This window comes from Camelus dromedarius, chromosome 11 (assembly GCF_036321535.1).
Source record: "Camelus dromedarius isolate mCamDro1 chromosome 11, mCamDro1.pat, whole genome shotgun sequence".
Taxonomy (NCBI): domain Eukaryota; kingdom Metazoa; phylum Chordata; class Mammalia; order Artiodactyla; family Camelidae; genus Camelus; species Camelus dromedarius.
This window is the reverse complement of record NC_087446.1, coordinates 3799307-3826305: the sequence shown is the minus strand read 5'-3', so window position 1 is coordinate 3826305 and position 26999 is coordinate 3799307. Positions and strand designations below refer to the sequence as shown.

At 51.0% G+C, this 26999-nt stretch overlaps 1 protein-coding gene across 8 annotated transcripts; it reads left to right on the top strand.

Moving 5' to 3' along the window:
* The first annotated feature begins 852 nt into the window (after positions 1–852).
* On the top strand, positions 853–26867 carry FAM118A (family with sequence similarity 118 member A). 8 transcript variants are annotated; one of them, XM_031463429.2, is made up of 11 exons: positions 853–1097; positions 5645–5717; positions 7415–7626; positions 11310–11422; positions 12220–12472; positions 15727–15948; positions 17731–17859; positions 18878–19163; positions 20803–20835; positions 22516–22599; positions 25726–26867. In XM_031463429.2, exons 4-11 carry the CDS (start codon positions 11376–11378, stop codon positions 25743–25745), a joined length of 1074 nt encoding a protein of 357 aa, XP_031319289.2. In that variant the 5' UTR covers positions 853–1097; positions 5645–5717; positions 7415–7626; positions 11310–11375; the 3' UTR covers positions 25746–26867. The 8 variants fall into 8 exon arrangements, with proteins under 8 accessions (XP_031319289.2, XP_064347443.1, XP_031319284.2 ...); XM_064491373.1 differs by having other exon boundaries at positions 12217–12472; positions 15760–15948; XM_031463424.2 differs by having other exon boundaries at positions 12217–12472.
* Positions 26868–26999: the final 132 nt, after the last annotated feature.

The following is a 26999-nucleotide window of genomic DNA, read 5'->3' as shown; positions in this document are numbered from 1 at the left end:
ATATCACTAGCGGACACTAAAACAGCTGCTTGCCCCTGTGCCAAGCCCATCTATGTGAGTCACATTTGGTTCTCTCAACCACCTTAGGCGGGGGCACTAGCATCGCCCTGTTTTACAGACGCGGAACCAGGACACAGAGCGGCGTGAGGTCGCAGGGACTCACGGGATCCGAACCCTAGCTTGTCCCATTCTCAGCCACCGGGCAAGAGTATTTCTTGATGAGGGAAGAGCACGGGGAGGACACTCACTCATTCACTAACATTTGGGCACCGATTGTGTGCCCAGATCCATTCTAGCTTCTGGGTATCCACGGGTGGTCCGGCTCTCACGGGGCGGCTAAGGAGAGACTACAACAGGTGTACGTAATTTCAGAGAGTGGTAAGAGCTTTGAAAGAAAAGAATCCGGGGCTAGGGGAGGGGATGGCGACTTTAGGTGGGCAGGGGTCTTTCGCAAGCCAGGCCTGTTTGGGGGCCCGAACCGGCCTGGGTCTGGACCCATCTCGGGTTGGAGACTTGAAGCTGTGCACGAGAGTGGTGCGGGACGTGGCTGCAGAGGGGCGCTTCCGATCGCACTTAATGCTCGCCACGTGTCTGCAACGCGCACCTGCGCCCATTTCTCAGATGAAGAAACCCAAGACGCGCTGAGAGCGCGGGGGCAGGCAAGGAGCAGACTGAGGTTCGGAATCGCGAGCGCTCTCGCCGCACTCCACCGCGCCTGCGCCAGAGGTAGGGCAGGGCCTGCATGGAAGGGCGGGGCCAGCCGCTCGGGCGGGGGGCGGGGCCTCCGGCCTCTGCCGGGCCGTTGGTTACTGGGCGGAACCTTCGCGCGGCGAGGGCGGGCGCTCGGGGGAAGGCTTTGCGGCGCCGGGGCGGCCGGCCTCCATGGGAGTCGCTGCTGAGGGCTTCGCGGCGTCGGCTCCGGCTCCGGCTCCCACCCGAGGTGCACGTACTGTCTCCCTCCCCGCGGACCGCCTTCCGCCCGGCCCAGCCCAGCGCAACGGGCGCGCGGCCGCCCAGAGCCCCGGAAGATTTGGACCGCTGAGTCGGAGTAGGCGGCGGGAGCGCGACCTCCGACCAGCGTCTCGGCGGCGCCGCAGGTGAGCTGGCAGGTGGGGGAGGCCCGGGGGTGCCGGGTAGAGAGCCCCTCAAGACCCCGAGGCCCTCAGGAACCGTCCCGCACCCACAGGACCCCCGGCTCCCGCCACTCTGGATCCACAACCACCTCAAGGACCTCGACAGATCTCGGTTCCCAAGACCCCCCCCCCCCTTTCTCTTGAGAACCTCAGCCCCCGAGACCCCTCGGGATCCGCCCCGGCCCCTCCAGGACCCCTAGTCCCTGCCACCTCTAGCCCCTTCACTTTCAGGACTCTCAAGCCCCGAAACCCTTCAGGATTTCCCCTAGACTCCGAGACCCCCTGAGGACCTCCTGACTCTTCAGGGCCCCGAGACCCTTTAGGATCCTCATGTCCAGAAACCCCCCAAGAGTCCCTCAGGATCCCCGAGATCGTCCCAGATTTTCCCATCCCCAGGCCTCCGCAGAATTCCCCTGGGCCGTGAGGCCCTCCGTGCCATCTCTCCTTAGCCCCCGAGGTCCCTGGGCCGCCACCCCCACCCTCGGCATCTGCCCTGCCCTCTTTGTCACCTGCCCTGAGGTTCAGTCCCCTTTTGGTTCTTTCTTCGCGCAGGTCTCAATGCTGGATTTCTCTGGCCTGAGGTCTGGGGGCCCATGGGTGCTCTGTGAAAGTATTCCATGGGGGTTGTGAATTCTTGATGATAACATAAAAGATGTAGAGACATATAATGGGTCACCTGATGACTCTTTGTAACCAGGCAGGGGCTATGATCTTAGCACTTTGTGTTTACTGTTGCATTGAGGCCAAAGCAGGACAGTGTTTAACTTTTAATGCTCTTTAGTGAGACTCGTGTGGCCCCACAGAAGAGCCTAGAGATCAGATCTGATGTGGAGGGAGGCAGAGCTAAGTAGGTGAGGGACTTGGGGCATTTTTTGAAGTTCTCTCCTCTTAATTTTTTCATTCACGGAGCTAACATTTTTTAAAATGGCTGTGATGCCAGAGAATTGTTTGGAGGTGATATGGACCAGGGTGGTGGCAGTGAGGACTGTGGCTTCCTTAAGCATGGCTAAGCTTCTTAAAGTCCAGACCCAAAAGACTAGTTTCCAAGAATTGGCACTGGAGCTGGAGATGACAGTCCCTGCTCTCAGGGCCGCACTGGAGGGAGTAGTCAAGCAAGTACGTAGTTTTAATAACGTGGTAACAGTGTAGTGGCACTGCACTTAGCTGGGGGTGCGGGTCGGATTCTCAGGAAGGGGTGCTATGGAGGGCTTCTTGGAGGGAAGGAAGAGTGACCAGTAATCTTGAAGGTGGAGGTTGAGGAGAAGTTTGCCAGGGTCATTCCAGGAAAAGAACTGTATGCGAAAAGGCTTTGAGGCACACCACAAAGCACATCTGATTCTGGAAACCAAGAAGTGTGGCTAAAGAGGTCGTATCTTCCTAAGAACAAGGTCCTCAGGGTGCTCTTAGAGGGACTCTAAAGTGGAAAGGATCTAGCTTTATTCCCGGAGGCCCACCCTGCCCCTGGCCCTTTCTTGGGTTCCTGCTTCTACCATCGCCCTGAGTAAGTGGTGATCCAGCTCAGAGCCGAAGGAAAATGGGAGTTGGTCAATAGAGAAGAGACCAGAATGGGAGAAACTGGGACATTTGACAGAGGGCAGGGCTTGAGACAGGAGTCCCAAAGAGTGAGGAGCTTCTGAAGCCCAGGAGAGGATTTGGCACCTGAAGGGAGTGGGGGGCCATTGAGGGGCTTAAGGAGGGGAGTGAAGATGGTTTTTGTGGTTTTGAACAGTCACTGGCTCTGGTGTGGGAGAATGGTTTGGGGGAAGCAAGACCACAGGAGTGGGGAAGGTGACCTGGACCAGGGTGGTGGTAGTGAGGACCGTGGCGTCCTCTTAAAGTTTAGACCCAAAATACTTTGTTCCAGTTGTTTCCTGTCTCAGCCTTCAGTTTTCTGTCCAGGGATTGACTCTGGAACCTTGTTACTCCCTTTAGGCGAGATTTTGTCCTTTTGCCCATAGGGCAGGTCACCTTGGGCCTTGTCACGGTGACTGTGTCTGTGTGGCAGAGTGAGCCCAGAGTCCACGCAGGAGGTGCACAGTGGTGCAGTGGGCCAGGGGACGAGAGGCTGAGGCTGAGATGGAACCAGATCATGGAGCACTGGGAAGCTGGGCTCAGGGTCCTAAAGGAACTGGAAGGCCTTTGAAGGAGAGAAGTTCAGATGTGTTGTGTCAGAAGCGTCATTCTGGAGACTGTGGGACCAGAGAGGCCGAAGCTGGAAGCAGGGTGGCTGCCAGCAGTCCAGACAAGCTGTGAGGACTGTGAGGCAGTGATAGAGGGTGTGGTTTAGAGAGCAATTTAGGGAGAGAAATCCACAGGACTTGTTTTTGAAGTCTGGGCTTGGCCGAGGGGAGGGAGACTGCAGGATAACACTGTACAATAGAACTTTCCGTGATGATGAAAGTGATCTGTGTGGGTGCTCTTCAGTACACGCGACACGCTGTCAAGCACTTAAAAGTGACTAGTGTGATGGAGGAACTGAGTTTTAAATTTTATTTAATTTTAATTGACTAAATCCAGGAAGGATACCCATCACATCCATGGGGCGTAGTGGGAATCACACTGTTGTAGGCTTTGTTCTTCTAAAGGTTACTCCTTTTAATGTTTTCAGCATCCCTGGGATATAAGATACTATTTCTTTTTTTTTTTTAACAGTTAAAGGAAGTACAGCTCAGAGGCTAACTTACTCCCATATTAATTAGTACAGGCAGTACCTGGTTGTTTAACTTCTAAGCCTGGACTCTCTGTGAGACTCTTCTTCCTCCCACAAGGAGCCTGCAGGTCTCTTTCCCAGGAGAATGAGGTCCTCTTGGTGGCTTTGTTTCCAGGCTGAGCCCTCCTTATCTGGTCCCCGCTAAAGTTAATGCGGACAGCTGTGTGATAAGCCGGCCTGGGGACCAAACAGAAAACTGTGTGAGCTGCTTGTTCTGCCCGAGGCTTCTTGCTGCCTCTCAGATCTTCCTCATGGCCATTTCTGATGCATTTCTGGAAGATGAACAGGGTTAGGAAGCAGGTGAACCTGCAGATCAGCCTAACTGCCGCTTGGTATTTGTAAAGATTTGGTGGTGAAAAGAGGTGGAAATGAGTGCCTTACATGGAGTTTTGGGGTCGCAGTGGACCAAGTGGTGTCCAGGATAGTGGCGAGCCTGGGGGACATGAGCCAGGAGTGAGTGTGTAGCCTGCCCCTGACTCCCTGATTCCCAGGGGTACCTTCACCAAGTCACTGCCTCTCAGAGTCTCAATTTTCACATCTATAAAATAGGGTATTTGGCCTCACATAACCGTTAAGAGCACTGCAGCTCTAAGATTCTATAATTTTATGTTTCATTGGAGGTTTACTTTCTAGAACATCTCTTACTCCTCTTGGGATGGATAAATGCTGGAGGTTCAGCATGCCTTTGACCTCTGTATTGGTGTATTTTTACCATTATTGGCTTATTAAGTAGCGTGTCTATTTGAGTTGTGCAACGTGTCACATCTGATGAACGAGCTGTTAAAACAGCGAACGCTTTAGCTGTTGGCAGTGTTCCTAGTAAAATGTCAGGTATATTTGTTTGCCTTGCTGAGCTGCAAGGATGTTAGGAGGAAGCGTGCCGGACTGCATTTGCCCTGCACTTGCCCTGGTGGTTGGCCTCTTAAAAGGGTTTAATGTCAGCCTTGGCCAGGTGAGAGGTAAGAGCCACTTCACAGGGTTGTTGGGAGAGGATTGAATGAGATAAGGCGTGTAAAGTGCTTAGTACTTTCCCTTGAATCTAATTAGGGTGTAGAAAGTGTCACTAATTAATGTTGCTTTTTGAGCTAAATTGTGACCGTTACATTTTTTATTAATGGTGGGTTTTGTTGTTTTCTTGATTTGAGCATGTGTGCCCAAGCAACTCTGTTTGAAGGTCTGCTGGTTTCAAGAAGCAAATAAACACATTTAGGTCATTACAAAATAAGCATTTTTCCTCCACCACAGCTTATTTTGACTGAATAAAAAATCACTGGTTAAGTAGCATGTTTTCAAATTAAGGTTTTGTACATTTTTTGTAAATTTTGTTTTCCTGTAAATTGAGGAAAGCAGTCCATCCTGAAGATCCCTTGCTGGTCCGGCCTGGGTTTCAGTTCCGTCGGAGCCGAGTTGAAGTGAAGATGCAGTTGTGGGGGCCGCCCTGGGAAAGCAGTGTTGAGTGAAAGCTGGCTGTTGCTGAGGGAGATAGGCTGGTAGTTCATAGTCAGGGATAAACATCTTGTGTTAATTACCTTTCAGATATTGACTCACTTAAAAATCTTCACAACAGTCCAATCAGTGTGGATGATGGCATTCCCACTTGACAGACTTGAAAACTGAGGTTTGGAAGGGTCTCAGGGCTCGGGATGTGGTGTCTCCTGGCTCCAGGTCCTGTGTTTTCTCCACCACAGCCCCAGTGCCGGTGCTGCTCCAGCGCTGCTCCAGGTGTTGTTGTGGTGTCAGGGTGAGCCTCTCCTTTGCAGTCCTGGAAGCTTAATTTCTTCCATTTGTGCCTTGTTTCTAGCTCAGGTGAACCTAGTGATTCTCATCAAGCTCTCCAGCAGTGCCAGGTGATTCAGGAAGTCTGACTGCCAAAGGTACTTGAAAACTTACTCTTGTTGCCCAGTGATTTCTGCTTCTGTTCCCTCCTCCCGAGTCATCACGGGGAACCAGATTGCTATGGAAAAGGCAGCTTGCGGCAGTCAGATCAGGGTAAGGGGTGAGGGTGATGTTAACAACCATGTGAGTCAGTGTCAGGGAGCTGTGAGTTGAATAGCCACGGGCCCTCCCCTGTATATTGCCGTAAAGTGCTGATCGGTGCAGGGAAGAGCTTGTGTTATGGCTGGAGGCCTCAGACCTGCCAGGGTGTAGTCGGTGTGCAATGGGTTTGGCTTCCTTTAAGGACATTCCAGTCCTTGGGAACCACAGTGGTTACATGGATTACACTTAATACTAGTATTTCCAGGTCTCCTGCCTCCTGTGAGTAGCTGATTTATAAATCATTTCTTAGTGTGGGTTGCTTTTGTAACAGTAGCAGAATGATAATATTGAGGGTGAGAGCTTGCTGTGTGGCCGGCCTGTCCAGGAATCAAGCCATTTGCAGTCCCAGTGGCCTGGGGGCATCTTAGTCCATCACTGTATGCATCGGCTACAGATGAGTTAAAACTCACCCTTTGGAAATTTTGATGAATATTTTCGATATACCCTCCCCTGCTGTGTAAGAGGGGTGTGTTGAGAGTGTATGTCTGCTGTGCGCCCCTCTTCCTTCGTTGTAAGGGGCTGTACGATGGGGAGCACTCACCTCCACATTCTCTTATACCGCTCAAAATCCATGTCATTATGTATAGAAAGAAATGAAGAGATTTTCCTAAGGATATTTTTGAGGGTCCTCCAGACTTGAAACTTCTAATTCATGGTTTGTACTTGATAAGTGAAAGTGATTTGTAATAGAAAGTGATTAGTTTTAATTAAAGTTTTTCTATTATGCGCCTTGTAACATATTCCTATTCTTGACATTCTCTCCCTCCCTTTCAGACTTTATGGACTCTTTCACTCATTGATCTGTGCCTTTTTGTTTGTTTGGTCTTGATACTGTTGTCTTCTTTCCCACCCCTCTGCTCTCTCTGGCAGCGTAGAACCTGGATGAGTGCTTCAAAGAACGGCCAGTTCTGTAGATCCGCGCTGGGCCTGGTCCAGCAGGTCTCGCTGGGGTCACGCAGTTGTGGTCCTCTAGCTGCTGCACCGGCACTGAATGGCTCTGGTAGCCGTGCCCATCTGCTGGGTGATTGGTGCTGCTTGTCAGCTGGGGTACCTTGGCTCCCCACTGGGGGCTAGACTGGGCTCCACGAGGCCGAGTTCCAGGAGCAGGCTCCAGTGTCAGTGTGCTTGTCACACGCTTGCCTGCCCACATCCCCTTGGCCAAGTCAGGGAGGGAGGGGACTGAACTGTATAAGAGCCGGGTACCAGGAGGCGCGATGGGGGAGGTGATGAGTAAGCTACCACAGTGGAGCTGGGGAGTTGGGGGTGGGGGCTTTGTTTTGCCAGCTGTGAGTGACAAGTTCCATGTCTGTAGTTTATTCTAGTTTGCATTCAACTTAGTTTGATGAGCATTTATTTAGTGCTGGGTGCTGGGCAAGAATAAGGCAGCCTCTGGCTGCTCTTTATTTCCATTCGTAAGCACTTATGGTCTCACATTTAAGCAGAAAGCGTCCTGTCAGACCTTTACTCATGGCTTCAGATAAAGAGGATGGAACTATTTATACAAATCTGTGCTGGGGCGTGATTTTGCTTTCAGGAAATGCTGATACGTCCTTGAAAAAAAAAATGGGTTGCTATGATGACTTGGCTTCGGGCCTGCAAACTGTGGTGACGACATAATCACCAAGGAAACCAAAAGATGCAGCTTCTAAAAGGTCTCGGAAGGCTTTTGTTACTGGAGGCTGGAAGCGGACCGGCTCGGAAGAACTGCGTTGAGGCTCGCTGTCCTACAGAAACTTCCAGGGGCAGGTACTAAGTGCTTTGGAACCTCTTGCTTGGTCCTTGATTTCCAAACCAGGAGGGCTTGGGGTGCTTTCTAAGTCATTGTGAGGTTTGGCTCCGATAATTATGTTGCTGAAAGAACAGGAAATGAGGTAATGTCTTTATAAACTTGTTATAATGAACTGTAAATGTCTAAATATGGGCAGCTATGCGCTCATCACTAGAGTTATTGTGCTGAGATTTAGCGTAACTGGGTACTTCCCGTGTTGGCTGCTTTGATTCTTAAAGGTACACATCAGTATTAAAGCCTTGAGGCACATCTGCCTGCGGAGTTTGGAGCCTGCGCGGTTCGGCTGGAAGTGCTGAGGACAGCCAGGCTCAGGAGCAGAGAGAGGTTTGAGCACTAAAACCAGCACCGAACGACACAGGAGTGTGAGCGCGCACCTGTTGCGCAAGTGTTCGGTGCTTGTAGTGATAACTTGTTCTTCTGGAAAACTTTGAAATCACTTAATTTTGGAGTTAAGTCCAGCCCACAGAAGTTTAGTTTACTCGGACTTTTTGCAGATATGTAAATGTTTGGGTTTTCAGTTTGTTTTTATGATCATGCATATTCGGAGCATCAGAAGCAGTTGAACAATAATTGAAAGAACTAGAGAGAGATTTTTAAAGTTCTTCACAATAGTAATGGTTTGGGGCATGTGATTTCTTAAGTCATTGGTTAACCAGAGACTGTTTAAAAAAGCATTGTAGGATGTTGTGTGGAGCAGGGTGAGTTGAGAGTCCCTCCCAGGTGGGAAGGAGTAACTGTTTTCAAGTGATGCAGGTTGTTTTGGGGGGCAGTTGGATTAGTGAGTCTGTAAGCATCTGGTATTAACTTCTCACATAGGATTGAGTAAGAGTGACTCGGAGTTCCGTCCTGCAGTGGGAGGTTGAGAAGGGAGTCTGTGGGCGCCTGAGCTCTTTGACTCGGCAGTTTGAGTCCAGAACACGTCATATGAGAGATTCTCAAGCTTTCGAAACTCAGTCAGTTAAAAGATTTCCTATTTTATAGCTGTTAAACCTGAGGATTGGCGAGTAGTTAGGTCAGTCACTGAAATCTCTGGGCTGGGGCCCAAGGTTGCTTATACTAGCAGTTACATAACATAGTGGAAAACCTCAATATTTGTTCCTTTCCTGAGAGGCTATCTAGAAACAGATGACCTGGATGGTAACCCGCAGCGGGAGGGGCGATGGGGCTGAGCACTAGCCTTGGGCGGCATCTGTGAGCAGCATTTTCCTCACCTGCACACTGTGGGCTCTTAACATTTGGGGAAAGGTCACAGACCCTTGGGGAGTTTGATGGAAGCTCTGAGCCTTTGCCCTGGGTTGGGGGGGTGGTTGGGGGTTCACTGGCATGTACACGAAGTTGTATCTGCATCTTCGGGGCTATTCTTAGGGCCGTGTTTAGTTTTAAAATCTAATAATGCTGCTCATAGACTGATGAAGCCTTGTCTCCTTACCCTGGAAAATTCCTTCTGGTGACCTGATTCTAACTGAGGGGAAAAAGATTACACTTGTGAAAAGGTGCTTTTCAGTCAGTGCGCGTAGGAGATGCAGAGAGGGCTCTGGTGTATTCTGCTGACCGCTGTTCTGGAAAGCAGTTTGGCAGTGTGTGCTGAGGTGTTGTACAGAGTCCATGTTCTTTAACTCAGAAGTTCTGCTTTTCAGAAATCTCTCCTGAATAAATAATTTCAAAACAGATAAAAGTCTTGTGCACAAAGATGGTTGTCAGTGTTACAGTAACATCCCGCACTGATGTTTAGTAACGAGGAGGTTCATGTATGCAGCTACTGCACTTGTGTTTATGAACAGTTTAATAATGTGAGGGAAATGCTTTTATTATAATGCATGAAAAAAGGAGGACATGGCGGCGGGGAGGGGATGGCTCAGTGGTAGAGCGCGTGCTTAGCATGCGCCAGATCCTGGGTTCAATTCCCCAGTCCCCCCATTAAAAAAATAAATAAACAAACCTAATTATCTCCCCCTCGAAATAAAATTTAAAATTTTTTTTTAAAAAGTAGGATATGGCCTATGGTCCCAAAGGATGTAAAATTTTTAAAGTAAAAAGTCTAGAGGGAAATGTACAATGCTAACAGTTACTGCCTGTAGATAGTAGGATTATGGGCTTTTTAAACTTTATTTTTCCATATATTTCCTTTTTATATATATTAAAATTTTTTAAAATTGAAGTATAGTTAGTTTACAATGTCAGTTCCTGGTATAGTTCGTCATACATATACATACATTTATTCATTTTCATGTTCTTTTTTTCTTGTATATGTATATATATTTTTTATTGGAGTATAGTCAGTTTACAATGTTGTGTCAGTTTCTGGTGTACAGCATAATGCTTCAGTCATACATTAACATATATCGATTTTCATATTCTTTTTTATTATAGGTTACTACAAGATACTGAATATAGTTCCCCATGCTATACAGTATAAACTTGTAGTTAATCTATTTTATTTATAGTAGTTAGTATCTGCAAATCTTCCCACCCTCTTTTCCCCCTTGGTGACTGTAAGCTTATCTTCTATGTCTGTGAGTCTGTTTCTGTTTTGTAAATAAGTTCATTTGTCTTTTTTAAGATACCACATCTAAGTGATATCATATGGTATTTTTCATTCTCTTTCTGGCATTCTCTGGCTTCACTTAGAATGACAATCTTTAGGTCCATCCATGTTGCTGCAAATGGCATTGTTTTATTCTTTTTTATGGCAGAGTAGTATTCCATTGTATAAATATACCACAACTTCTTTATCCAGTCATCTGTCGATGGACATTTAGGTTGCTTCCATGTTTTGGCTATTGTAAATAGTGCTGTTGTGAACATTGGGATGCGGGTATCTTTTTGAATTAAGGTTCCCTCTGGATATATGCCCAGGCGTGGGATTGCTGGATCATATGGTAAGTCCATTTTTAGTTTTTTGAGGAATCTCCATTCTGTTTTCCATAACGGCTACACCAAACTGCATACTCACCAACAGTGTTAACATTTTTTTAATATATTTCCTTCTTGATAATAAGTATTATAGAATTAGGGGGAAATATGATTCTGGAAAAACTGTAGAAGATGGAAATAGTTTGGCAACAGGGACCTAGCTGGTTTAAGATTCCTGTTTCATGTAAGCTAAGAATTGACCTTGTATTTTGACTGTTTTTTGGACTGGATTTTATTTGGCTGGTCTGGATTTCAGTACGGCCAAGGGGAGGCCTGGCATCTCAGAAGACTTGCTCGAAGTGTCACGATCTATCTCAAGTGCACCACTCAGTAGCCTGCAGAGCTCATGGTCCCCTGGACGCCGTATCTGGCTTACTTTTTTATGCCACGTGCATCGTCTTCTTCCTGTGATAAGTCATTTGTGTTCATGTCAACTGGAGGCTGTTCTGAAACACAGACATAAGCAGGTCCATGTGCAAACACCCAGCACCGAGCCCACTGCTCCAGCTGTGCTCCGTCACCTGGTTTTCCTCCCTTTTCTGTCCAGTGTAGCACTTTGGAGAAGCTGAGTCTGAGACTTGGCCTGGCCTGCAAATCACGAGTTAGGAAATGGGGGCTTAGGAACCGTTTTGGATGTATGTTTTTATAGATGATGCTTTTTGGATATTCTAATTTAAAGAAAGCTCCAGGACCTTTGATTTTAATTCCAGCCTCATCTCTCTTCCAGGATACTAATAAGAGAACTTTTATCTGGGAAGTAGAAGTTGCTTCTGAATCTCTTTAGGATTCACAGATGGATTCAGTGGAAAAGACAACAAACAGAAGTGAACAAAAATCAAGGTAAATAAAGTCGACTACACTTTCAGACAGGTCTATGGCCTCCATCACAAGCCTCCTTGTCTGTTATTTAGTACCTACGAGGGCGAAAGTGGGGTGAGAACACTGGGTCAGGAGGGGAGCTCAAGGGCCCTGTAACTACCCCTTGCTTCCACGTGAGAAATGTTCCAGAAGGCAGTTTCCTTTCTGCCCAAGGAAGTGCCCATAGCCTGGTCCCCACACCAAGCAGCAAGTGATCAGAGGGTCACATCTAAGACCAGGGGTGCCACGCCTTGCAGGAAAGACGTCTCTGTCAGCGGGCAGGTTACGCTGTTGTGAAGTGAGGCTGGAGGAGGGGTGCTTGCCAGGGTGGGCTGGGACTGCTGCGTAGCGGAGGGCCGGCGCTTTGCCAGGGGTTTGCTTTTCTGTCGCTGCAAGCAGGGATCATTTTGTCATCATCGTTTGTATGTAGAAGCTCTTTGCATTTTTAAGGGAAATTAAACTGCTGAGCTTTGCTGTTCATAAATGTCTGTCACTTAAATGTGCTCAACACCATGGGGGACTCAAAGTGAGGAAGACACAACTGTCTCCAAGTCCCTTATGGGATGAGGATAAAGCATGTGAAATTAATACACAAAAAAGAACAATGTACAGGATTTACTTCCAGTTAGTATAAACTAGGGGGACGGTGTGTGTGTGTCCAGTGCAAGGCTGTACTTGACCTCACCCTTCACAGGTGTTCCCAGACTGCACTGTTTTTCTTTGTGGTTGTAATACTTCCACGCTGACTGTCATTCTCTGCCTCCCTTGATTTTAAGTAGGAAGTTTCTAAAGAGCCTCATCCGGAAACAGCCCCAGGAGCTGCTCCTGGTCATCGGCACTGGTGTCAGCGCTGCCGTGGCCCCGGGCATCCCCGCCCTCTGCTCGTGGAGGGGCTGCATCGAGGCGGTCATCGAGGCCGCCGAGCAGCTGGAGGTGCTGCACCCAGGGGACGTGGCCGAGTTCCGCAGGAAGGTGATGAAGGACCGGGACCTGCTGGTTGTTGCCCACGATCTCATCCGGAAGATGTCCCCTGTAAGTCTTCTCAGACAAGGACTTTGGGTGGCACAGGGGGCAACTTGATTCTGGGCACAGGTCAATCTGTGAATCTAGTGTTTTAATTTCTACAAGCCTGCATCATGTTTGTTTCCCACAGAGCTGGGCTGATGAGCCAGAAATCTCTCAGTCCATTTGAATATTGTCTCTTTAAACAGAGGGGATGCCGGGCGCTGTGCGGGCTCCTGAAACAACCTGTGTTTCAGACGGAGCATGGATACCTGAGCTTGTGTCAGGGACCAGCCTGCTGATCTCAGCCTCGGTTAGTGAAGGGTGGGGTGTCCAGGTCTGAGCAGGCCGGCCGGCCACGTCTCTCCTCATGACAGGTGGTTCCTAAGCATTTCAAGGTGGGAGAAGATGTAGCTTCTGTGTCTGCAGGTGGAAGGGACGTGGGTGAGACAGAGATGCTCGCTGGATGATGCCCCAGAGTCAGTGGGGCTGGTGCTCTCACCCAGGTCTCAGCCAGGTCATCGCCGTCCAGGACGCGTGCGCACTGGCCCGTGGCAGGTTTCTCGTTCTGTTTATTGAAGGACAGCCGTCGTCTGAGGGGTGGGGAGATGTTGGATTGATAGGGAGAAAGTATGAAAACCAGCGTGCAGAATTCAGACTGCTGTGAAAAGAAACCTAAAAGCACATGGCTCAAATGTGACTGCATTTGTGTTTCTACAGAGAAGCCTGGGTGGGCAGCCATGGGAGAGCCTAGTGGTGTGGCTGTGGGGGGACGCGGGCTCCTTTTTCTTGGTCTGCCATCGTCACTCTGCAGCTTCCCCCTGACGCCCCAGGTTTGCCGCCCCAACTCCCACCATAATGATGTGCGTCTTCTGGGGGGGGGTACTGGGACTGGGAGGGAGGGCCGTGTGGCATCCCGTCTGGATTTTGACAGGCAAGCCACATACCCGCTCTGTTTTCATGGCATTGGCCAGAGTTCTCATGTGGCCATACCTGGCTTTACCAGAGTCTGGGAGAGTCTGGGTGACTGGCCAGGTGTGGGCGTCCTGTTCTTACGGGACAGCTGGCATCACTGGGCAGGGGTGGCTGCTGCTTGTTTTCATAAAGAGAGTGTGTCAGCTCAGAGCCGGCCGCCCGTCTGCGTGCTGCCGGTGGCCGCTGTCCCGCCCCAGGCAGGGCTGGGTAGCGGCCGCAGAGACCGCGACCGCGAAGCCTGCAGCTGCTTGTTCCCTGGTCCCTTAGAGACAGTAGCTGAGCCCTGTCCGGGGAGGCAGAGGGGGTGGACCAGAGGAGGGTCATAGGGCTGGGAGCCCGTTCAGAGGAGGTCATTCCTTTGAAGAGAGGCCAGCTCGGTTGGTACTTGTTGAATCAAGGAGATGAATGTTTGTCTTACTCTTCTCTTTACTTTTGTGTCTTTTTGAAAACTTCCATAAAAAGAGCTGAAGTGAGGCCAGTCAGAATGGTGGTTTTCCCCAGCCATGTTCAGCAGGTTGAGAACAGATTCAGCGTAAGTGGAGAGTTAGTTTTATCAGGGTTGGGGTTTTGCCAGGGAGTCCCAGCACAGCCAGGGAAGTTGACAGCGTTTGGAGGAGTAACTGCAGTGCTGCGTCTTGGAGTCTAGGCTGCCTGACGGGAGAAGTCAGGCTGGTGGCAGGTGAGAGGCGGTGGGTCGTGGCAGCGTGTCCTGATGGGATCGAAGTTTCCTGGGAGCCAGGGTGCAGGAGAGCTGGGCAGGTGGCGGGAGAGGCCGGACCAGGGGTTCTGGAAAGGGTCCCGCTGTTGGTGATGACAAAGTTTGGGATGTGACTGCGTCGTGGTTGGTGGAGGTGGGACAAGAGCGCAGTAGGAGAGTGCTGGGGGAGTTGAGAGGCTGTGGTACAGACGGGGTCATCCACATGCAGGCATACCCACCGCGAGCTATGACAGAGGTGGAGCTGGAGAGACTTGTGCACCCCCACACCTCCGCTGGTTGGGGCGTCGGGGTGTAGGGGTGTGGGGAGCCGGCTGCCAGTGGAGGAAGGAGGCGGACCTTTCCAGGAGAGGATGAAGACGTGGGGGCTTACTGAGGACGGGACCCTGGGGACGGTGGAGGGGTTTTCGGGGCTGGGAGGGCTAGGAGAGCGTCAGAAAAGGGCGTGCCAGCCGTGGGGCAGCCGACCTCTGCAGGGACATGCCTGGGGGAGAGCAGTGACGGCCACTCCCGAGCCTGAGGGGAGGGGGCGGCCCAGCCGAGGGCGGGCAGAGGGGTTGCGTGTGAACGCGGAGGGAGTTCAGGCTCCACAGCCTGTGCCCCCGGCCCCGGCGAGGCCGGTGAGGGGAGGTGGGACAGGCGGCGGCACCAGGAAGCCTCTTGACCCTGTGTCCTCCTCGCCCCGCCCCCGCTTCTCCGGTCCCCTTCACAGCAGCTCTCCAAGGGTGGGTGTGTTTGCCCTCCTCCCGCGCCAGCCAGTTCCCCCCCCCCCCCCCCCCCCCCCGGCAGCGGCCTTTGGCACTGCATCCACCCCGGACCTCCCCCTAGTCCTGCTGGAGCTCTTGGCAGCATGGCACGCTGCCTTTCATCTACTTTCGCAGACTGATGAGGAAGAGGAAGCCGGGCCTTTGTGTCTCTAGCAGAGGGAGAGGCGCAGTCTTCAGCGTGGTCCTCAGGGCCCCGCGTGACCAGCTTCCAGGTCACCTCTGACCTTGCCTGTGACACATGCCCTCACTGAGCTCCGGAGGCCGGGCCGGTGCTCACGCCCCTGCCTGTGCTGTCACCTCGGTGCCGTCTCACCTGTTCGTCCCTCTGATGGCGGCTCTCTCCAGGGCTCCTCACTTCTCAGCCTCTCCTCACGCCCTGTATCCCAGCCCCTTCCTGATGCCCTTTGGCCCGTCCACCCTTTGTCCCCACAGTACTCGCCCCTTTCTCTGCTTTGCTTTTCATCACGGTTGATGTCTTACTTACATTATTTGCATGTTATCTGTCTCTCTCCTCCTTTTACCTCTTTTAATAAACTCTACAAGGTCGGGGGGGTGGACAGCTCAGTGGTAGAGTGCATGCTTAGCATGCACGAGGTCCTGGTTTCAATCCTAGTACCTTGGTCAAAATAAATTAAAAAAACAACCCTAATTCTGCCCTCACAAAAAAAAGACAAAACAAAAGTAAACCCTACAAGGTCAACAGATTTCTTTCTTTAAAAAAAACAAAACAAAACCCCCGTAGCCTAGCACCTGGTGTCGCAGCGCCCGCCTAGGCGCGCTGGTGTTGACGGGTGATGTTTTTGTAACTCTGGTCCACCTCTCCATAGCGCACGGGCGACACCAAGCCCAACTTCTTCCAGGACTGCCTGATGGAGGTCTTCGACAACCTGGAGCAGCACATCCAGAACCCTCTGGTGCTGCAGTCCATCCTCAGCCTGATGGACAGGGGCACCATGGTGCTGACCACCAACTACGACAACCTGCTGGAGATCTTCGGGCAGCAGCAGAACAAGCCCATGGAGTCCCTGGATCTGAAGGACAAGACCAAGGTACGGGCCGGGGGCCGGGGGCTGGGCTGGGCCGCACGTTTGCACTGCCGGGGAGGCACGGGCTCCACCTTTGCAGCGGTCAGTTAGTGGTCAGGGAGGCGCCGCCTACTCCCCACCGTGCAAGGAGCGGCAAGGGCCTGGGACGGAGGGCGCTGCCCCTGCTTCTAGACGGGAGCGACGGTGGCAACGTCGCCTCCAGTTTGATGCTGTGAATTGTGGTTAATTTGCTTACTTATTTATTTATTTTAACAAATTGGGGTTGCAGTGTATGTAAAGTTTTTATCCCTATTTTTCTTCATTAATACTCTGCTGTGAGCATTTTCTGTCATTAAGCTGTTTTTATTGATTCATTTACTTGTTTATTTTTATTGAAGTGTAGTCAGTTACAGTGTGTGTCTGGTACACAGCATCATGTTTCAGTCCTACATATACATACATGTATTCGTTTTCATATTCTTTTTCATTTAAGCTGTTTTTAGAAGCATGATTTTAAATGTAATTTCATTGTGAGGCTAGACTATAGTTGTCACCTTCCTGTCATTGTTGGCAGTCTTCACAGTTGTAAATAATGCTACAGGGGAAATTTTTACACTTTTAATAAATTCCTAGAAAAGTGTTAGGGTCAAAGGGTATGACTGTTTTAAAGAGAAATGATGTAAATTACTGAAGCGTTTGCTGGAAGATTACCAGTGTCCATGCGCCCGCGCTGTGTAAGGGGGAGTCCATTTCCCACATCTTGCCGGCATGCGGTGGTGCTACAAACAAGACAGAGCACACTTCTCCCGCTGGATAGGAGCACATGTTACGTTTTTATTTGTCACTAAGGTTGAACATAATTTCATTACATTGACTGCACTTCTGTGACCTGTTTGCCTAAAGACTTATAATATGACCACCAGCTCCCATGCTGCCTGTGTTAACCTGCTCCACCGTGGGAGGAGGCCTCAGCCCCGCTCCACACGCAGGGAAACTGAGGCACACTGAGACTGTGTCCCATTCAGGACCCAGGAAGTGTGCCGGCTCGGCTCAACCCCGGGCTTCCCTTTGGCAGTCGCGGCCCAGGCCCTTGCCTTGCGAGGGGGCCGGGAGAAGTGCTGCCACCCTCATGGCGGGGCTGCTGGTGACACGTGATAGAACACCTGCTGCACGTGGGGACAGCGAGGGCCCGTCTGTGAGGCTGCTCGCTGCTGCACATGGTGTCTCTGGAAATGCCCTGCAGATGGCGTGTAACAGAGACGCCGGCTGGCCCTGGGCCTGTGCCTGGTGGCAGGGGCAGTGGTGGCGGTCGATGGCCTGGGGCTGGCAGTCCCGCCTCTGATGCGAGAGGCCCGGCCTGGAGACGAAAGGGTGCACAAGGTGTGCGTCTCCTTAAGGACCTTGTTCTGCATCTTGACATGAAGGCAACACAGAGCTACCTGAGGAATTATTTTTTCCATGTACATCTCTTTTGGGTGTAAAAACGATGTTTACACAGCAGTAATTAAAATACAACATGTGACTCAGAAGTGAAGGCCGTCCTGATCTCCCTAAAGGCACCAGTCTTAAAGGGCGAAACACTCTGAGATGCTGAAGGTATCTTCTCTGTCACTGTCTCGGGCTTTAGAGAAGCCCTTGCTGCGGTGGTGCGCGTGAATAACCAGCACCAACGGCCGAGGTTCCCGTGGGTCTTAAGGGCACAGCTATAAGGTAAAGCATCTCTCCTGCTGCTTCCAAGGTAGGTGAGAGGCCAGGAGCCGATGCAGGCATTTCCCTCTCGTGTGTGTCCGGCTTGCTCCCCGGCAGGTCCTGCAGTGGGCGAGGGGCCACATCAAGTACGGAGTTCTGCACATTCACGGCCTGTACACCGACCCCTGTGGGATGGTGCTGGATCCTTCGGGATATAAAGACGTCACTCAGGACCCAGAAGTCATGGTACGCCCGGCCGACCTGGCGCCGGCTGAGCCGTAGGGCGGAGTGTGCAGCCCTCTTGCCTAGGGGGGTGGTGGCGCTTGTGTGGCAAGACTCCAGGCCCCGACGGTCTGGAACATTCTTCTCTGGCTGCTCCTCCCCACTCATCCCTTCTGTGTTCATTCAGCCACCTCCTCTCCTTTCTCTGCTTCACAATCTCTTTAGCTTTCAAAACCTAGCTTTAAAATTTCACTCTTTGAGGCTATTTGATATTCTTGACAGAGTGAGGTGTGTGCAGACGCTGCTTCCCAGCTTTTTATCAACTCGTTGATTATGGCTCTTGGGAGCCCCGGGGTCCTCACCGCCTCACCATCACGCTCGGAGTCAGGCCTCTGGCCTCGGTGCTGATCCCTGTGCACAGGGTGGCCCCGTGGACGACTGGGCTGACGCCCTTCAGCTGCCTCAGGGACGGCGTCAGTGGGGATGAGAGATGCCCTGCTGACACTGAACCTCACTGAGGTGTCTGGGTGTCTGAATTGGTGATTCTCTGCTGTGTGCCTGAGTGACCCCATTAATAATCTTGGCCTCCCCCTGCGCCTACTCCCTTGGGTCATTGTCACCAGTTCCCTCCTCAGCTCTCCTGCCCTCACTCCCTACAACCCTGTTCTCGGGACAACAGGCCCCTCCCCACAAAGTTCCCACCTGTGATCCATTGAGACATTCATTCCAGGGCGTTGCATGTGCACAGCTCTAAACCAAAAAAAACTTCATGTCCTTATGTTTTAACCATTTAAAGCTGTGCATAATTCTAGAAGGTCTGAATTGAGTGACCGCACTGACAAGGTTGCTGGTGGTGTGGTGGGCAGTAGCGTGTCTACACGGGTCTGGGGCCAGGGCCGGGGACCCTGGCTTGGAGACAGAGAGGCTCTTTCTTCCCGCCTTCCTTCCAGTGGGTCTTGGGAAAGGCCGGTTAGGAAGCCCGATTTAAAACAGCAAGTGTGTGACGTTATGGTCTGTCCTAAGATCTTGCTGGCTTTCACAGGAAGTCTTCCAGAACTTGTACTGCACGAAGTCTTTTCTGTTTGTGGGCTGTGGAGAGACCCTGCGTGATCAGATATTCCAGGCTCTCTTCCTCTATTCGGTGCCGAACAAGGTGGACTTAGAGCACTACATGGTTGTGCTCAAGGAGAGTGAAGACCACTTCTTCAAGCACCAGGCGGACATGCTTCTGCATGGAATTAAAGTCGTGTCCTACGGGGGCTGCTTTGACTATTTTCCAGGATATGTGCAAGACCTTGCCGCTCAGATCTGCCAACAGCGAAGTCCAGGTACAGGATTTTTTTTTTTCACTTTTCAATATACAAAACCGATAAGATTCTTCCAGTTTTTGCTTTTTTTTTTTGTAGATATACTTTACATACCATAAATTTGAGGTATAATTTTACATACAGTCAGATGCGCCAGTCTTCCCGTTATTTATTTATTTTTAGTGTCTCTGTGTACTTAAAAAACAGCAGATGGGGAACTTGGTGTGATGGTGACAGTCTGTAAGGAGAACTCTCCTGCCCCTTGCAGAGCTGTGCTTGGAGCCCCACACGTCTGTCCCCATCTCACATGACGTGGCGAGCTTCACGTCGCCTTCCCCGGGAGGGGGCACTGCCCAGGCAGCTCCGTCGGTTGTGACGCTGAACACCTGGAAAATGGCAGAGTCTTGTACCTCCACCCTGTCACTGTGTTTTAAAAGCTAAAGCTGCAGAGGCACAAAGGGGTTTTATGAAGACTTTTCTTTCTGTTCTCATATGATGTCTTTTCCCTGTTCTGCTGAGTGCAACACACCTTTTCGGTGAATGTCCTCGGCCCTTCTTCTGGGGAATTGGTCATCTGCCAGGAATGACCAAGGTGACTGAGCACTTCTTAAACTGGTCACCTGGACATAAAGGCTTTGAGTTTGGTGGCACTAAGCATGGATGACGGCAGGCTTGGAAATGTCTGTGTGGGCTCTCGTGTTGTAACAGGAAACCCAGTCGCGGTCACCCACGCAGTGGAGTTGGCTTAACCACCGGGGTGGCAGGACGTGACCAGCAGTGACCTTGAAGACTAGGCAGCGCTGAGATCACAGTGACCGAACGCACAGATAATCTAGCAACTTCATTTCTTCCCACTGGTCCTTTTCAGAATTGCTAATAATTAGCAAAATGGACCGATTTAAGCTGCATTTCCATTAATAAAAGCACACCTAGGACGGCAGGCAGTGCTTGCTGAGGGGGGAGGAGGGACTGCTGCCGCGTCACGTGCCGCTCCCAAGTCTACCTTCTTGTGCTTGTTGCATCGTTAGTCACAGCGCCCACTGTTGCTAAATGATGAGGCAGGCTCGGGGGGGGGCCCGACCTGCCCAGTTAGTGCCCGGGACCCCAGGCTGACAGCAGAGTGGAACGTGTGACTGGCTGTGTCCCCGCACGCGCTCTGGGGGGCAGCGGCTCCAGTCCCTCTGCCCCTTCCCACTGTCCCTCCCACCTGCCCTCGCACAGCTGCCTGGGGGGCCAGCACCCGGCTGACGGCGGGGGCTTCCTGTCCCCGCCGGGCCCCCTGGCCGGACCCTGGCCGCTGAGTGGATTTGACAGCTGGCCGGGGCTGAAGGCCTGCTGGACTTGTGACCTGTGACTCTGTCCCTAAGGACACTTTCACTTAGCTTCTTGAGGTACTTCTGTTAGGCGAGGGCGGCGCACCAGCGATGACAGCCCTGATGGGACAGTCCCGTGTGCCCGGCTGGCTCAGGTGCCTCCCACAGGTGCCCCGGGAGGCGGAGAGGAGAGGGCGGGAGCCGGCCCCCAGCCCTCGGTCCCGAGGACGTGAGTGCGGGCTCCCGCCGGGCGGGCCTCTCCTGCAGCCCCCCACCCGGAGCAGAGCAGGCCGAGGAGGAAGCGCCTGGAGCCTCGGCTGTGCTGACTGTCTTCCTTTCTTCTCCAGATGCCGATCGAGTGGACAGCACCACGCTGCTGGGTAAAGCCGACTGATTGTTACCAGACTGTTTCTGGCCGTCACGCGTCTCTGGCTTCCTGCCATCATTTATAAAGTCACAGAAGTGTTTGTCACGTTAAATTCTTAGCCCGTGTTGTGTGCAGGCAGCCCCACCAGCGATGGAAATAGCAGTGGTGGTCCCGCCACAAGGAAGGGGTTAATAGTGCAGCCCTTCGGCCGGGAGGCAGCTGTCATCATGGGCCAGCTGCTGGCGCCTGAGAGTAACCGCCTGTCCTAGAACCCGGAGTTAGTCGCCGGGGTCAGAACGAGACGCTGCTCGTGTCGTACCATTTGGTCTAAGATGGAGTAATTTTTGACCCATCCCCTTCAGAGATTTTAACTGCAAAGTTCTGAGCATTCTTGTAAAATTTTCTGTTTATTACTTGTTTGGAACATGAGTATCCTCCTGGGCTCGACTCTGCCTGTTCATTGACGAGCTGGGACCGAGCTCAGTGGCTGCTGCGCCCGCCTGGAGTGAACCTGGCGCAGGTCTCCCCACGTCGGCCCGTCAGTTGGGTTGGCGGGGGCCTCTGTGCCCCGGGTCCCCACGGGCCCCGGCAGAGCCGCAGACGGGAAACGCCGTCGTGCTGGGTGGGCTTCCGTTTAGGAATTTCAACAGTTGTCCTCAGCCTTCCGTTTCTACCTTATGTCCTTGTGAAAGGTCACATTTATTATAGTTGCTTTCTCTGACTCCAGAACCATCCATTTCTTTTGAAAAAAGCAGTAACTTGATAGACATCTGTTGCACGTGGCAGGGGTTATTTGGTTAGTGTGTCAGTAAAATCAGATTTAGAGACTGGATCTCAGAGGGTAGATTCTAGAATAGATAACCTTTTTTTTTTCATTTTCAAAAAATTTTTAATTGAAGTATAGTTGCTTAGTTGCTGTATAGTATCATATAAGTTACAGGTATATAATATAATGCTTCATAATTTTTTGAAGGTTATACTCCATTTATAGTTATTATAAAATATCGGCCGTTTTCCCTGTGTTGTACAATATATCCTTGTAGCTTATTTTATACCTAATAGTTTATATTTCTTAATCTGTTACCCCTATATTGTCCCTCCCCCCTTCCCTCTCTCCACTGGTAAATGCTAGTTTGTTCTCTGTATCTGTGAGTCTGCTGCTTTTTTGTTGTATTTTTTGGATTCTACATATAAATGATACTCAGTATTTGTCTTTCTCTGTCTGACTTATTTTACTTGGCATAATGCCCTCCAAGTCCATCCATGTTGCTGTAAATGGCAAATTTTTCATTTTTCTTTTTTATGGCTGAGTAGTATTCCGTTGTGTATACATTACACACACCACATCTTTATCCAGTCATCTGTTAATGGACATTTAGGTCACTTCCATATCTTGGCAACTGTAAATAGTGCTGCTGTGAACCCTGAGGTGCATGTGTCTTTTCGAATTAGTGTCTTTGTTTTTTTCAGATATATACCCAGGAGTGGGATTGCTGGGTCGTATGGTAGTTCTGTTTAGTTTGTTGAGAACCCTCCGTACTGTTTTCCGCAGCAGCTGCGCCAGTTTACATTCCCCCCAGCAGTGCACAGCGCTTCCCATCTCTCCACATCCTCACCAACCCTTGTTGTTTGTGTTCTTTTTGATGACAGCCATCCTTAGATAAGCTTTTTAATTAAAGTTTTCACCTTTCAGGTAATGCATGCCAGGACTGTGCAAAGAGGAAATTAGAAGAAAATGGAATTGAAGTTTCAAAAAAACCCAGACAATCAGATACTGGTACAGTGTCCTTTCTTTCCGGGGGGACCTAGTGCAGCAGGCCTTGTTTGTGGGGTGTCCTCAGTTCCAGTGCTCCGCTTCAAAGCCCCTTGGTGGAGGGGGCAATGCGTATGTCACTCCAGCCGCCCAGAGATATCCACCAAAAGGTGTCTGTTAAAGTTAGCATGTTGTTGAAGAAAGACACACAGAAAAAGCACACAAATTGTAAGTTCAGCCCAGTGAATTTTCACAAAGCAATACCCCCACGTAGTCATCTCCAGTTCAAGAAATGGAACGTTGTCGGAGCCTCGCTGCCCCCACCCCCCATCGCTTTTCAATCGCTCCCTCACTGCCCCGGGGTGAGCACCATCTTGACTTATGTCACCGTAGTCTCCAAGGAAAACCACTTTGAGTCATTTTTTTGTTAACCTCTTATCACTGAATTAGATTTATTTGAACTATTTAAATATTGATTTAAACTGTGCATTTAAATAGACAACCTCTGTTGACCCTAGGAAAGGTGACCTGGCTCACTCATACTGTCTCCTGCCAGGTTTCGGAAGTCTGTAGTTTCTGTGTCCCTGACTAGTGCACTTGTTTACGTTATTTTGACTTCCCAGTGAGAAGCCTAGGCTGCCACAGCCCTTGCCCCCCCGCCTCCCCCCCACCGCTGCTGCCTCCTTGGCGTCCGGCACTGGGCTCCGGGATTGAAGGGGGATACGCCTTCCGGTCCGTCTGTAGGTTGGCACTAAAAGTTGGGAAACAAAAGCAATTACTTAAGAAACATGGAGGAAGCAGTCTTTCCTGGTCAGCGCGCCCGCGGGCCGCGCCCCTGGGCCCAGGCCCCGGCTGCTGCGCTAGCGGAGGGGTTGTGATACCGAGGTCCCGTGTTTCCTTACATTCCATTAGCTCTGCTCCCGTTTTTGACTGTTGCATACTGGTGGTGGTTGGGTTGCTTTTTTTTTTTTTTTTTGAGGCATTTCTGGATTCCTTTTTCCTCCTATGGTCCAAAAAAACACATTTCATGGTATTTTTAAACATGCGCTTTCTCTCAGTCACCCTGCCCCTCATTTCCCGAGTCATCCTCTGCCCACCTGCTCGTTCTGGACGGTGTGCACCTGTCGCCCTGGAGCCCCCTCCTCGCCCTCCTGGATCACCGTACGGGTCTGCCTTCTCCCCGCCCGCACCCCCTCTGCTGGCCTGTCCCCCGGGAGCCCTCTCGGCCCCACGCAGGGCCTGCAGCTCCCCGGGGGCTGCTCGTCGCCTGTGGTGCGGGAGCCACCATTCCGATCCCCCCTTGGAGCTCTGCCGTCTTGGGTGTCCGCGTGTCCTGTGGAAGAGGGTCTGCAGCCCAGACTGCTGTGGTTTGTAGGTGAACTGTCGCTTCCCTTTCTGGAAGCTTTTAGGATCTTCTTCCTTGATGTTTAGACATTTCATGAGGACATCTGTAGGTGGAAACCCTTTTGATGTCCCTTGCTCAGGTTTTTTTGCCCCCTCCAGCTGTCTTCTCTGTTCCCTCTTCCTGGAACCGTGTTAGTTAGGACCTCCTAGGTTGGCTTCTGCTGTGTTCTGTTTTCTCTAATATCTGAATTTTCATTTTGTCTTCTTTTTTTCCCAAAAACTTTCTGGGAGATTCTCAAAATCATATTCTACTTCTTGGGTTAAATTTTGAGTGTTATTGTTAACTTCTGAGAGCTCTTGTTTTCTGACCTAGTCTCTCTCGTAGCATCTGTTGTTTTATGAGGAAGGTATCTTTTCAGATTTCCTGGTTGTCCTGACTGCTCCATTCCTGAAAACGTTAGGATAGAGGGTTTCCAGATAACAGGCTTTATTTTCTGTTAGATAAGAAAACCTCAGTACAACACTCTCCAGCACCTGCGTAACAGTCCACCCCGCACTTCTGAGAGCTGCGAAGCCCTCACCGCGCTGTTACTGACTTGCTTCACGTCCAAGCTGGCTCCTCAGCGGCTGCTGGGGGCGGCGCTGCGGCATGCGCTTCCTTCTGCACCGCAAGGAACGTGTGCTGTCGAAACAGCCTGTTATAAATGCAGAGACTCGTACCAGACCTTAGTCAAGTAAAGCAAACATGGCAGGTTTTTAAGTGGCGGCTGGCAGCGCGCTGTGGCCCGAGTCAGGACTGGTGGCGGGAGGGGACGGCTGAGGTGGTGGAGGTGAGTATGCTGGTGGCTGCGCCCCAGCCGCGGCTGACTCCGCACCCCCTCCCTCAGATTCGTACGTCAGTGCATGTATCTTCGGAGGGAGTTCCGTTTTGATGGTATTTTGGATAAAATTCTTTGAAGTCTTTTAGCAAATATTTGGATTGTGAATTCAGCCGGTAGGAACATCTATAGCTAAATAAAAAGCTAAAACTAGAGTTCGCTGAGTTGTCCCTGCAGGACCAGGGGCTCTTTCCCGTTAGCCTCTGCCCTGTTCCTTGTGCCCGCACGCCTGGGCTCCTCTGCGGCCTGCTGATCTGAGCAGCGGGCCCGGGTGACGGTTCTCCGTCCAGAGCGTGGACCGTTGCTGCGTGTACGTAGCTTTTCTCCCCCCAGGGCGACCCGTGGGTGGTGTTATCAGGCAGCAGAGCTCACTGCCTGCTGGACTTTGCTCCAGAGCAGTGGGCAGGCCAGTCAGCGGGGACCCCCTGGAGGCCAGCACCCACACCAGCAGCCTCCTCCCCAGGGAGCTCTGGCTTCACAGAGAAAGCCCTCTAAGGCCACTTTCTTCCAGAAAGCTTTGTCCCGTTCTGCACGCGGAGGAGAGACCCGAGGTCATCTTCCCAGTGCTGCTGGCCGTTCCTGCCGGCAGGAGAGCTCAGAGCGCGTGGCAGGCTCCCACCTGCAGGCAGGCCCGTTGCGCGCACGCCCTGACCTCCATCCTTCTCTCCACTTCCCTGGGCTCCCGTTGTATGTGTGAGATTTCCAGAGCTTTGCAGATCTAATGTCATAATTTACTTTGTCCCCTGATGGTAGTTATAATTCACAGGCTATTTCTGGACAGTGGCTACTGTTTCCATTATGGAGGTGTGTTCAAAGTCTTTAGTACATGAGGAAAACTATAACCAGTTTTTGAAGTAGAAATCCCACTGCAAATACTTTTTAAAGATCCAGTTAATGTTTTGGTTTTCCTTTCCTTTTGTTTAAACAGATGATGCTGGAGGGTCTTGAAATCTTTCAAACCAATAAAACTGCAACTTGAAAACCAGCCTTCTGTAACCACAGTGCCGTCCCAAACGATGAAGAATGTCAGAGTACTCCACCCAGGATCTCCGTCCTAAACCGTCGAGCACCCCGGAAGAGCCCGGGGGTGCGTGGCGCTCGGGCACTGGGTGAGAGCCCCGCCGTGTGTGCTGACTGCTCGGGCGGTGACGCGCACACACGCCAGGTGTCCTTTGCGAGGACGGATGGACGCCTACCTCAGGGACCACGCTGGCGGGCGGGGAGGCCTGCTACTCCCGACTCCCCTTTGACCTGCCCTCTTTGTCAGGTGGCTTTTTCTGATGAAAGGGGGAGAGTGAAGACTGTCCAAGCAACAGGAGTTGCCAAAGAGAAAATAGGAAGTTTAACACTTAAATTTTATAATTTTTATGTGGAAACATCTGTTACTGTAGGAAAAAAGTTAGAAGTCTGTTTGTTGCATTGTTAAATAGTAAAAGCGGACGGACCCTGGGGGCACTGACTGCTGGTGAGGGTTGGGTGTTTGAAGAATGGCTAGCCCTGTGCGGCCCCTTTGGGGTTACACGACTTCAGTAACTTCGCTTCTGAAGAATGGCAGGTCTGATGCTGCCGAGCAGTGAAGTTGTGAGGAGCCAGAGGGCCTTTCCAAAAGTGCGTTTCGTGGTGGGTAGCTGAGAAGTTACACGTGGGCACAAGACTAAGTTTGAAACTTCTAGTTAAGTTCTAAGCTTTCCAAGTCTTTATTGTATGAGGTAAGTCCAGCCTTTCTGTTCCTGTCTCTTAAAACCCTTGCCCCCGGCCCACGTTAAAGGGTGCGCACACAGCGCAGCAGGGCCTGTGACACGGCGACGCCGTTGGGCTTCCCCGGGGCAGACGGCACAGGGGCGGTGGCTCTGGGACCCAGCACAGGCCCTGCTTGGGCTGTTTCAAGGCTGCCTGTTTTGTCGCTCCTCTGGGTTTAGAGAAAGTGAAGAACAAGAAACGCGAGGTTGCAATGTGCAGGGAACGAGAGAGAAGCCAGAAACCTGCTTAAGACCTTTTGTTTCTTTCCTTTTTGAAGCATGGAAAACAAATCTTTCATTACTCTGGTCAGAAATAAAATTTTATCGTCAACTCTGCTCAACTTTTCTTTAGCTATGATACGGCATGGTATGTATTTAATGAGAAATTTTACCTTGAGTTGCCGTTCGGTTGTGAAATTGATTACTTGAGTATGTTTAAGTATTTTAAAAAGCCAACATTTTA